Here is a 13,188-nt window from a genome sequence, read left to right as displayed (position 1 = left end):
TTGGTCAACAAACTTGCTTACCTTACTGAAATTTCCGCTGAGTTGAACAAACTTAACAGTTCTATGCAAGGTCCATGACAGAATGGAAGACTTCTCCAAAAAAATCTGAAGACGGAGGGACGCGTCGGGGAGGGAATGTTCTCCATGTTTCCATCAGTTGATGAGCTGGTACATTCCGCTGTGCTCTCGCCTCCCGTAACACGCACAATTCTTGAGCACAAGACATGGATACTGTTTCCATTCCAGCAGACGGCAAATGTCTGGCAGTGACAGAGGAGGATCAGCTCACAACTATCCACTGACGGTACGCTCAGAAACCTAACTATGTGAAACTTAACCATTCACCCAGTTCTGGATCTCTTGTCAGAAAGACTTTCCACAATTGGCAGCAAAAGCTATGGTGAGCCTTTTGCCCTTTGCAACAACAGATCTTTGCGAAAGTGGATTTTCCTCCCTCACCTACCTGAAGAACAAATACAGGTCAAGACTGATATGACCCTCTGCCTGACAACCTCCATCCGTCCAAGGTTAGATAAGTTGTGTGCTTCTCATCAGGGTGTATGTAAACCATCCACAGATGGCTTGAGGATTCCCTGTTCCTTCTCCATGCATGTTTAAAATAAAAACATGAATCTGTGAATTATTTGAATAGCTCAGTGTTGTATGCACGATGTAAGTTTATAAGTGGTATGGCCACCCTGTACCTTTCACATGTTTAAAATAAAAACATTAATATATGAACCTGCACGTGTATTATTTTTATAGATTACTATTGAATGCATAATAACAGGGTTGTTTTGTGTATACATGTCACTAGGCCCAGTTTAAAATAAAACACAGTTTTATACAATATATAGTAGGGGTCCCTTCTCCATCTCTCCATCAATATGGGGCTCCTTGGCCTGAAAAACATTGAAGACCCCTGCAGTCAAGTGTAGCTTAGAGCAGTTACACATGCAGTATCACACCTTTACCAGGGTTACCTGAGCAACCTGAGCAGCATTTCTTCCAGCCTCCATTTCTTTGAACAGTGATTTTACTCTGAACTTACCCTTATTGTAATTTTAACAGACATACAACAGCAGTGCAGGCAGAATGAAGTCAATGCACTCGGGCCCATCTGAGCACCCATTGGCATTAAACTGAGGTGTGGTCAGGCCCATTGTTGAGGTGTGTGATATAAATTTTACTATTAGGGCAATGATTGATATGAGGAAGTACTTTGATGTTTCAAAAGATAACAAATGTTGCCTGAGAAGTTAGGGTTGCACTCAAACTGATGTTATATGACATCCTCACTGACAGGGTCACCAAACAAAGACTTAGCAGCACGGGGATTTTGTGGTTGTAAACCTTGGGAAAGGGATCTTGAAAACAGATGTTACATTCCAAGGGTCTGGGAAAGAGTAGGTGACAGGATATTGGTCACCTATTGCTTAACATGATAGAGGTTGATAGATACAATTTGTTTCCTCTATAGGAGGGGCTTGGAGATGTATAAATTGCTGCTTTTCTTGTATGTCATTGCTCATTGTATGAAATCTATTCCATGGTCTTGTACATTGATGCCATCTGCAGATGTAGAATAAACTTACAGAAAGACATTGTAATGACTTGTGCTTAACTATTGAGAAATTCCCATGACAGGTGTTGATATGCTGTTGCAGTGGAAAGCGAATGCACCTTTGACTTACAATAAACCTAGTCAGTGTTATATTAAAGGGACATATATCAAGAAGTAAAATGTGCCGACAGAGAAGGTGCACAACACGCACAATGATTTTTAAGATGGGACTTAAAAGATGACACTGGTTGTATCCAAATTCAGGGGCAGCATCCTTCAGAGGATGGATTTAAAGGCCAATGGCGCCAAATGCTCTCTCAAATGCTGCTGGTAAATGCGTCATTTCTAAGTATTAGAGAGTAACTCTCTGGGGCCGAAGCAATGCAGTGCAAAGCAGTTGGCATAAATGAAATCCTCTGTATCCTTACAGAGAACCCGCCTTCATGATCTAAGTCTGCCGAAGGATGCAAGCCTGAATTGAAACACAGCTTCTAACTTCGACGGCCTAATTTCCTCTTGCAAGTCGCTTCAGAGCTTCGGGGCCCTTGTCCCCTTTTAGTTGCCAACCTGCTCTCTACAATAGTGAGTAGACATCGGCCCTCAGCCCATTTAAAAAGGTAAAAGCTCAGTGTCTTTCTTTCCTTCATCAAAAGTTTTTTACTTGTCCTGCTGATGAGAATGTGGATTCACTCAGCCTGTTTATCCAATCTGTCGACCCTCTGGCTCTGCGCTCAGCAGCCTGGCTCTCCTCAGCATCTTCATCACGCTGGTCAGTAGATCATCTGAGAAGTCCCACAGTCGGGTGTCTACACGGAGTTGCTCCAGCCGTGATTTTGGGTACGTCATTCGGCAGTTGATGATCCGACAGACTTCAAACGGAACCTTGAAAGTTTCTTTGAATTGCTTGAGCACTTCGTGAACCGAGGTCTGCTCCACCGCCCTGTGGTCCACACACAGTCAATTAGACATTCAGTAAGGTGTTTATGCTCATTATCATGAATACATTTCATGAATACGTTTCTTATAAAATATCTGTAGCTTTTTGAGCCATATTCAGCCACATTATTATACATGAGCTTTGAGGACATGGAAATATTGTTTCTCCTGCGAAATTCAAGAAAGCTTATTTCAGACAAGTACTGAATTATAGACACATTCCTTTTGTTTTCCGGACAATTTCCAGAACTTTTTCTTGAGAAATTGGAACATTCGGACAATTCATAGTGAGTGAGTTAATGCATTGATGACGTTGATGATGCTGATAACACACAGCAGACACAAAACTAAAAGTACAAAAAGAATACAAATATCTCAGAATGAAAAAGAGATGTCATACACATGGGAGACGCCGACAAAGATGTTCACTTAGTAAGATAACGTTGCTTGCTGCTGCAAAAAACAGCTAAGCATTCTGACAAGTTCTCCTACCTTGGCTTAACTATCAACTTGTTGGGTAGGTATTTGGTTCTGTCCGGCTCCTCCCTGTAGATATGCTCCATAATATTAAAGCCTGGCACCCCTCTCCATTGAGGCAGTGGACCTGGTTTGTCTCCCTCAAAGGGTTTCTTGGGAAAGAAATGGTTCTCTATGATGAACACCCCAGCCTGCAGAACATAGGTTCAGGTTTGACAGATGAAATAAAATAATTCGAAAACAAATGAGTGCTATTTGCAAGAAATGTGCAAATGTTGAGTTATTCCTAAATACAGAGGAAAAATATCCTACATTTGGTTGCTGCTCTTGGAGCATGTTCATCATAGACATCAGGTTGTCGTGTTGGTAAGGCATTATAATTTCATCAATGTCGTTCAACAAGACGTAGCGTGAGCGCTCCATGGATCTGTAAATGCACTCATTCAGCGTGGCTAACTGGCCAAAGTAGTGCACGTCCCCTCCGTGCTCTGAGAAGAGCCAACCTGTAGATGGAATCAGATGTTGGTGGATGGGCCATTGAACTATCTCCAGGAAGCCGTCCTGGCTGTAGATCTGCAGCAGACGATCGAGCTCTGGGCCACAGCTGGTGTTATAGATCACCACTCTGCCCACACCCAGCAACCTGAGGGCAAAAGTGATGCAAAGGTTCAAATAAAGGGACCGACACCTGCTGCAATAAATGTTGGAATGTGAGTGAACTGAACTGAACATGTTCAGGTCACTCACATGTTTTATGGTCATGATCATCTCGTAACCGGTCCACAAATTTTCTGATATGTGAATGGGATAATTTATGGAAAGTTTACTTGTGGAACCTGAGCTTTTGTAAAAGTTCTCTGAGCACTTTCAAACCACAGGGGAGCAAGAGATCTAAATCCAAAATTGGGAGTGTTTCCTTCCTTTTAGAAAATACCCAAACGCAGGTTCAGTGCCACAGAGATTTTTGCGTATTCCTGATGCAGTAAGAGCTACACTGCGGCTGCTAAGATCAGGTTTCAGTTCAAGTCTGGTTGTAAACACATTATATTGTTTGTAATATTGTAGCTTATATTTCCCCTGATCTCTGCAAACTAGATTGATTGAATTTGTCACACTAGTCCAGCTCCTAAATGCCCTACATAAAAACTGTGTTCTTTAAATCTCCTAAAACAATTGCTACCAGATTTTATGCACATCATCATTTGAACAAACTGATTAAAATCAGTGACATCAATAAATGTCACAACGTGTTACCTTAACAGGAAATTGGTCCTAACCCATGAACTTTTCTCAAATGATCAGTTTGTCACTGCATGCAGATTGAAACAAACTGAAGCTTTGCAGCGTTTGCAGTATTTTTTGTTACAGTGTCAGGTGTTGTTTATTTCTGACTGAGTTTTGTGGCGTTGCTGCTGCACTGACCTGTACATCTCCAGGGTCTGGGCGAACTGAAGCACGTTGTTGTAGTCTCCAAACAGGTTGGAGATGCAGACTGTGAAGTTAAACTGCAACTTTTCCTTCTCGTCCATGTTGGTCTTTCTGTTTCTTATCGGGAGCCAAATCTGTTTAGATAAATTCCCACTCTCTGGCTGAGTCAGAAGAGTGACATGTGCCGCGTTGCAGTTTTCAGGAATCGGACACATGACATCTGTCGCGACGAAGGGAAATCCAAATTTGTTTGAATGTTGTACAATTTTAGCTGGAGTTGTGATCGACAAGAAACCTTCACAGCAGAAGCAACAGTGAAGAGGTTGGATGGAGTCTATTGAGAAGATGCCTATGATGCGTATATCAAAGCCTTTCACCCTCTGGTCCATGAAGGCTGACACCAATAGGTGCTTGGTGTCGTTCAGGGGGGTGATGGTCTGATCAGAGACATGAGAGGGACACGTTTTGCTCAGTCCGTAGTGTCCTGGAATTGACCTATACTTCATGGGCGGTTTCACAATGAGGATGAAGAGGAAGATGAAGGTACAAATGAAGAGGAGGAAAAACTTCCATTTGAAATAATTGACCTTGTCCATTCGAGCCTGTGGTGGAATTAGAAACCACAGTTAGAGAGTTTAACTCCGACCAAACTGCAAAGAATCCTGAAGAGAATCAAGGAAAACATATAGAATCACATGTCCAATAAGAATAGTAGACAAGTTGCAGGCATCTCAGCCACCTCATAATCCTGTGGATTGTCTCCTTCCTGAAACTGTTGTTGTCAACAGGCTCCTCTGGATCTGAGCACTGTATTGATTGCTGCTGTCAGTTATTTTTTCAAATATTCTATTTATTCTATTTACATGAAAGGGATAGATTGTAAAGTGAATTTCCTTATTGGGATTAATTCAGTATTCTAGCCTGGATGCCAGACGAATTTAGCCCCGCCCACAACATTTTAGGTCGGAAAGTTCGGTCTGGAGTCGCTCCGTTGAGGAGAAATTATGCCCGACCGGGCCAATCAGATTGTCAGGGCGGGCTTTATACGATGATGGACAGCTGATCAACGGTAACGTAATCAACCACGTCATCCCTTGGGTTGAATTCGTTTTCAACAAACATGCCTGTCGCTGGCGAGCTGAGATGTGTAGATGCTGCCATTGAGTCTGTTTTAGAAGACATCGACAGCGCATTTATTTTGAAAGTGGAACACAGAATGTGGAGGCGACGCCAAAGCACCGCGGTAATCCCTATCTCGCCGGCGCTTGGCTGTTCACACCGGACACTGAAGCGACGCTGAACCGCCGGGCAGCGCTAATAATATCACCTGTTGATCCAGTATATTAAAAGCATATACTTACTTGTTGCTCCAACATTAAGCAACAGCGTCCCAACATGTGTCCTCCTTGGTGTTGTCTTTATACAACATGTTCCGAGGATCATACAACTCACTGTACTTCTCCACTTCAATTATTAATTTAATGTCATCCATGTTGAAGAACTTCGCTGTTTGCTCCGTTAAATGTCGGGTGTCGAGGGTAAATTACGTATTCTCCACTCAAGCCTATGTGGAGAATACGTAGCCCCCCCCCCCCCCCTCTTTTTATCTGTATCACTGATTGTGTGGCTGTAGTAGATGGGCAGAGGGGGACATTTAATAATGTCATTGGTCAAATTAAAACTCCAGTACAACAGAAGGGGACTTCAAAGTATGGGATGCATATTTGATAATTTATATCATATAAAATATGTCATCAATATCGTTTAAAATCATTTTTCAGTGTGTTTCCTGGTGCGATACACTCGAGTCAAGCGCAAAAAATAGACTCGACGCCGAAACCATCGCTGCACGGCTTTGCACCGCGCTGCGCCAAAGCTGCCTCGTGGTGCTTCAGCCTCCGGTGTGACCCGCACAACGTTTTAACATGGGAGTGGATGGGAGCCAGCTGTTATTTAAGGCTTGGCGCTGCGCTGAAGCGTCCGGTGTGAACCCGGCGAGTAAATAACTCACAATGCGTTGCTTAGCATACGTCACATACTACGTTGCTCTGATTGGTTGTAGGTCTATCCAATTGAGCGAAGAGGAATTTTACTTCCTGGTCAGTTGAAACACGCCCCATAATCACAGCCCAATGGAACGTTCTCAGACTCACATTCTGACTAGAATTGTGAGTCTGACAACGTCAGGCTATCAGTATTCTGAATCGGAACAAACCAATCGACAAACAAACGGAAAGGTGTAAAAACTCCTACTGCTCGGCGAAGATAATCACTGTGTCAACATGTTTCACATATCAGCTTAATATCTCTGCCTACCTACATTCCATGCCTAATGTACTTTCTGAGTAGACCTCTCCTCAGGACTATATGGGTGTTTCTAATAGTTGACCTGTTGTCATTCATTTCACTTTGATGAAACTATCTTGTTTGTTTTGTAATTTGAAAGCTTTCCATAAAATAGAAGTTCCACCCATTTTCAACATGACGATGTTTGAGAGTAGATTAAATCCCTATGTGAATATAGAGGCTTTAATAGATAATGATTTAGTTTTGGCTGAATTCAAGTGCTACTGTGTGTTACTGCAGCCCCCTCTGTTCCGAAGGAGTGCGCGGATCTGTAATTCCACAGATCCAATGCATCTGACTGCATGATAGCCGTGTCATACAAGAGTAAAAGAGGACTTTCATAATGTTTAGCTTGTTTTCAGTGAAAACAGCATAAAATCAGAGGACCTGAAACAGGATGTAGTAGATTCAAACCATTGGAACATGAAGAGCTGAAATGAAGTTAGACGCTAAAAACGTATCTTTTAAGCAAAGCCAAATAAATATGAATATGAAGTATTTGATATATACTGTCAATACATTAAGCATAACACATGTTATCTCATGAAGAAGGAAAAACCTGGAGTAGAATTTCATTAATAAGTCCTGCAAATACAGAGTAGTAGATTTTCCCATATAATTGCACATTTGAACATTTGCACATTTGATCATTTGCACTATACTGTTATTTTTTTACTACAGTATTATCCCACCTATAGTATTTTCATATTTATATATATTTACATATTATCTTCCTCATAGTGTATTCTTCATTCTTATATCATACCATTCCTCTTAAAACTGTTCATATTCCATTTATATTTCTTACTGTACTTCTTATTTATTTACATATTCCACTATGTACAATACTCTGCACTTTTACTGCCTTTTTTTAACCTTCCGGTTAGATGCTAAACTGCATTTTGTTGTATAAGTACTTGTACTGTACAATGACAATAAAGTTGAATCTAATCTAATGTAATCATTTAAAAAAAATAATAATCTGACAACTTTTTCCCTCCAGTGAATATCATCCTCAAAAAATCATGTGACTTACCGCAAGCTGAGGTGATTCTTAGAGAAGTGGAAAGGATGCACAGTCAAATGCATTCTCTGTAGTTTTTTTTTTCAAAGCTGAGCTTTTCTATAGTATCAGGGGCGTCACAGGTTTATCTCCAGGGCTGAGCAAAGTGTACACATCTCACAACTGTCAGTCTTATCACCTACCATATGCCAGTGGGAAAAAGGAAGTTAAACAACCCGTATGTTTTATTAATATACTCTACTATCTGTTCTGATATTATTAAAGTAAAGTTTTAAAATATTGACTATTTTACATTTATCTTTACATATAGATATTTCCTTCAAGTCAACTTTAGAGGACATAGATTGATATGCTGTCTCTCTCTAACCCCCAGTGTAATCATATACTATAAGTAGACAGAACATGTAAATATGAGTTACTCATTACATTGTAAAACATAGAATGCAAAAAAGAGGCACACAGTGGATCGCAATAGTGCAAAAACTGCTCCTGGAAAATCATACAATGTAGTAAATAGCAGTTCAAAATATAACAGTAAACTCTAAATACTAATACCTTGCCTCAACAAAGAAAATTAACGCCACAGTTTGCGTTGATCTTTTTTGAGTCACGTTAACTTATTAAGAAATTACCTTCAGACAACAACCAACATTGAGTTAGGTTGATTAGCTTTTCCTCTGCAACGAAAGGTATTTTTAATTTCTACTTTCTTAAGAATTGTTACAATCAACACAAACGTTGAAGTTGAATACTGCTTAAAATTAAGTTGTTCCAACTTCTTTTTCCACGTTATTGAAAGGATTTTTCAAGTCTTTCTTTCTTCGCTTTAATAATGATGAACAGAAGTTTTTAAGTTGACAACCATTTCAAATTGTATTGCTCCAATTAGATTTTCTTTGGCAGTTTTTATTTTTTTAACAGTTTTTGTTCTTGTAGCATTGAAGAAATCAATAAATTCAAAGCAAAATTGTATTGCAATTAACATTTTATATTTTGACCTGCATTTATGTACAAAACGTATGTACAAGAAACATATGTACAAAACAATGTAAGTGTAAAAGTCCACTCAAAATATAAAAATAGTGTTTTGAGATTGGGCCTGGACCAGAACCTGCACCGCCTTCTGAGTGAGAAGGGGGCGTATTCTCCTGATGTTGTACAACATGAATAAAAAGGAACGTTTTGTTGCAGTAATGTTTGCAGTAAGGGAGAGTTGGCTAAGAAAAAGATGTAGAAGAGTTTTGGGGGTTAGAAAATGAGGATTGAATTGTAGTTTGGTAAAAAATAGTAAGGGCAGAGAAAGAGGAGAGAAGAGACTGTTACAGTTTTTCACAATTGTTAAAACACGTTTTCAAAACAATAACGGTTTTCTCAAAACTGCACACAGAAAACTGAAACCTCACACACAAAATGCTAAACCTGACACTCCCTTTGCAAGATGACTCTTTGCCATCAAATCTCTTACCTGTTCACAAAATGGAACTCGTGTTTTCATTTGGTACACACAGCCATATTTTCAAATGACACACACATACCATTCATTGAGTACACACAACTAAGCATTTGTTTGCACACTACCAAGCATTTACAGCACACTGAAGTGCAAAACTGAAAACACAATCATCAAAATGGAACACACCATATGAATGACAGGGACTCTGGAGAATGAGCCATTTCTCTTTTGTAAAATGTCTCAGTGTAGGCCCACTTTTTTCATAGTCAAATATATAACATTACACAAATATGCATAAAAAAAAAGGTTTATTTCGGTACACACAGAGAACCGTACAGTACTGTAAACCCCCCCCATTCACAAAAATTATTTAGGCATCAGGCCTCCGGTTCCTATCTGGCCAGAGGGCCTCATCCACATCACAGGAAATGTTCTCCCTGTCCAAGCAGCGTTGGAAGAAACACCTTGAGTGGCGCATGAAGGCCTCGACACTCACGTCGCTACAAGCCTCCTCCATGGCCTGGAGCAGTGGGACCCGGTCCCACTGGTTTTCATTCATATATCTTCCACCTCCAAGCTGAAAATAATTCCTCAATAGGATTCAGAGAATAAGGTGGAAGGTATAGAACGGAAAAATGTGGGTGGTCCTGGAACCACTCACGCACTTGAGCAGCCCGGTGGAAGCTCACATTGTCCCAGATGACAACGTGATTGATCCGCTGTGGGTCATCTACCTGGCCAGGTGGTACCAGCAGGTCATGCAGGCCATCCAGGAAGACAAGGAGATGGGCAGTGTTATAGGCCCCTAGGTGGGCATGACGGTGCAAGATCCCATGGTGATTCATTGTAGCACACATTGTGATGTTCCCACCACGCTGGCCGGGGACCTCCATAATGGCCCGCTGGCCAATGACGTTTCTGCCCCGTCACCTCCTCTTCACCAGGTTGAGTCCCACCTCATCAATACAGATGTACTGGTACAACTCATCAGCTGTGTCATGCTCCTGGATACGTCCTGCGTTTGTTCCCTTCGGGTTGAATGCACTTATTGTAAGTTGCTTTGGATAAAAGCGTCAGCTAAATGAAATGTAATGTAATGTAATGTAAATCCGCTGACACAGACAGCATGACAATGCAAGTTACAGTATGGACACAGAGAGGTCAACACAGTGGGCTACAGTGAGACACTGTAGAAAAGGAACAATATTGGATTACAGGTACAATACATGCATGTGTCAGTGCTGAATGTTGGTACTTATAAGCACAAACTCTCGACCTAACTACTTGATGCGGTCTGTGCTCCGTTCAAATGGGACCCTGAACGCTTGTTTCATCCACATGGCAGTCCTATGAAGAATACGGTCCATTGTAGAGAGGCTGACGGACTGCACGTTTCTAAATGAAGCATGGTCAGCCAGGATCCTAGTTATTATTTGTTTGAGTGTGATAGCGTTGTTCACACGAACCATATCTACAATTTCAGTCTCCTGTTCAGGCTGTGTAAATGAGGTGAAGTTGCTCAACAGACCTGAATGTTTAGAGATTTGAGTATTTGTGTGTTGTAGGTTAATGCTTTGAGATTTTACTTGAGAAGTGTGTGCAACAACTGAACATTGTGTGTAGTGTTTTGACAACAATGTGATGTGTAATTGACATCAGAGTGTAAAGAATGAAAGTCAGAGTCTAATGCAGATAAGGGAGTGTGAAGTAGTGCCAAATTGGGTCGAGTGATTGGTACATGAAGTGATGGTTTTGCAAATTGTGCCAAATTTTCGCTTTTTGTGTGTTAACAACTTAGAAAAACTGTAAGTGACCAGGTCTTCCAGGTGTTCAGATTTTCGCCATTCCCTTTCTGATGCTCGCAAAGTGGCTCTGTCGGCACGCACAGAGTCAGACAGCCATGGAGCTGGGGAGGACTTGCAAACCTGCCGTGATGTAAGAGGAAAGAGAGAGTCAAATGAGGAGGTCAAAGTAGAAAGAAGAATGTCTGTGGCAGAGATGGGATGCATGAGTGAGAAAGAGGAAGTGGAAGGGCGGGCTGATAAAACAGAGGAGGCTAGAGAAGAGGGAAAGAGGGAGCGAATGTTGCGACAGACAGGTACAAAGTCTGTTGATGTGGTAGGGTTGTCGGTTTGAGATAGTGGGAGATAGTAAGAGATAAAAAAGGGGTCAGAGACATGAAGTGGGGTTACAGTGAGGTCAGGTGAGATGTTGAAGAGTTTCTTCAAGGTGGTTACCGGCTTTATGAGTAGGAGGGGAAGGTCTGAGTGAGAGAGCAAAAGAAGACAGTAAAAGTAATAGGTCGGATGACTTCTCTGTCTGGATGTTAAAGTCACCCAGAAGGATAAGTGCAGGGCCATTGTCTCGGAATTTTGAAAAGAGGACGTCTAATTCCTCCAAGAAATCTTCCAAAGAACCTGGTAGACGGTAGAGAACAACAATAGTTAATTTTCCGGGTGAGTAACTGTCACAGCTTGTAATTCATAAGACGTTAGGATAAAAAGGGCATAGAGAGAAAAACTCCATTTGGGGAAGATGAGTCAACCTGTACCACCACGCCTACCAGTGGGTCCGGGTGTGTGGGTGAGGCAGAAGGCAGAGCAGCTGGGGTGAATGTGTTGTCTGCTGTGAACCAAGTATCGTGAGAGTGCTGACCACACACCCTGCTCATGAGTCAATCATAGATGTAGTGCTGTTATAAATGAGAGCACAAGTGCTCAGAGCCCGAGCACTGACAGCGAGATGACACTGTGGGATTTGCTTCGATTATTATTATCCTTCGGTCGCAAGAATCACATTTTTTAGGGCAGGGTTGCTCGAAAACCTATGACTATCTCATAACCAACTTAATGGAAATTTCAAAAGTGGTGAAAATGTTTGTACTCTGGAGTAATTTCAAATAAAACTTTTGATATCTTTTAATTCCCAAAGGGTTAAGAAGACAGCAAGTTATGAAGTTGATGTGATGAAAGCATCAATGCGTAAATTGGCCAAAACGGCTGCTTCATTCAAAATGGTTTAGTGTTTTGCTTATCAAACGTTTTTGTTCGTCTGGCCATGACATGTCTGAATGTAATTTCGTAAAGATCAGTGATACGAGGCAGAGGGGCTACGCTTTAGGGGGCGCTATGGAGCCAATTTTGCCATGTCCATTTCAAATTACTCCAAAATATGTAAATCTTTCAGCACTTTTGAATTTTATAAGAAGCTTCATGAGTTTTCAAGAATAATCAGGCCCTCAAAAAATAGATTTTTGTGACCGTTGTTGCTCAGGCCCTAATAATAATAATAATAATAATAATAATAATAATAATAATAATAATAATAATAATAATGATAATAAAAAGTGACAGTTAGTTAATGTAACTTATTAATCCTGTATTTCTTTAGTATCGAGCAGTTTACATGGTGCATGTTAGTAAATGGAAGGAAAAAAAAGATAATCAATAAACACAATCAAAATTTTAATAATACGTTAAATTTCCACGGAATATATTCGGTGTGAACAGAAAATATGTAATTCTACAATTGATATTGGATTTGCACAGAGAGAAAAGAGGCTTAAATGATGTCAAACTTTAGGCCGCAGGTATTGATGTTCACCAGCAGATGTCACCAGAGAGCAAATACTAACCAGGTCTCCCTGCTGTTGCGTAAGCCGGGTTCTGTCTGAGGTGTATGTGTTTTGTTTCCCTCATGGCCGATGATAGTTAAAAACATCCATTCCTGAAATAAAGCAAAATAAAAAAATCTTTAAATCATCAGATTGCTGGACATATACTGTGGACTGCGGTTGCACATACTGTAAATATATGCACAGAGGTAATATATGTAAATGTATACATACATACATTCATACATAAAGATAGGCATGTGGGAACTGGGAATCCTAAGTTAACCTTCCCTCTGTTCTTTTAAGTCCCAATAATTTCCCTTCAGTATTAAATTCTGCTGTGGTAA

At 40.7% G+C, this 13,188-nt stretch overlaps 1 protein-coding gene across 1 annotated transcript; it reads right to left on the bottom strand.

Annotated features, from left to right (window-relative positions):
- Positions 1-2,263: 2,263 nt before the first annotated feature.
- Positions 2,264-4,911, bottom strand: LOC133962038 (uncharacterized). The gene is made up of 4 exons (XM_062397473.1): positions 4,400-4,911; positions 3,290-3,620; positions 2,993-3,168; positions 2,264-2,504 (listed from the first exon to the last, which is right to left on the bottom strand). The coding sequence occupies exons 1-4, from the start codon at positions 4,909-4,911 to the stop codon at positions 2,264-2,266; spliced, it is 1,260 nt and encodes a 419-aa protein (XP_062253457.1).
- Between the last annotated feature and the right edge of the window lie 8,277 nt (positions 4,912-13,188).

This window comes from Platichthys flesus, chromosome 10 (genome assembly GCF_949316205.1).
Source record: "Platichthys flesus chromosome 10, fPlaFle2.1, whole genome shotgun sequence".
Taxonomy (NCBI): domain Eukaryota; kingdom Metazoa; phylum Chordata; class Actinopteri; order Pleuronectiformes; family Pleuronectidae; genus Platichthys; species Platichthys flesus.
Note: the sequence above shows the minus strand (reverse complement) of the source record. Positions and strands in the feature narration are given on the sequence as shown.

Excerpts from the sequence above, each read along its gene's own strand:
- LOC133962038 (XM_062397473.1), bottom strand. The coding sequence starts at position 4,911 with ATGAAGTATAGGTCAATTCCAGGACACTACGGACTGAGCAAAACGTGT. Across the intron at positions 3,169-3,289 it reads TCCAAGAGCAGCAACCAAAT|GCTGGGGTGTTCATCATAGA; the intron begins GTAGGATATTTT and ends TATGTTCTGCAG. Across the intron at positions 2,505-2,992 it reads AAGTTGATAGTTAAGCCAAG|GGCGGTGGAGCAGACCTCGG; the intron begins GTAGGAGAACTT and ends TGTGGACCACAG.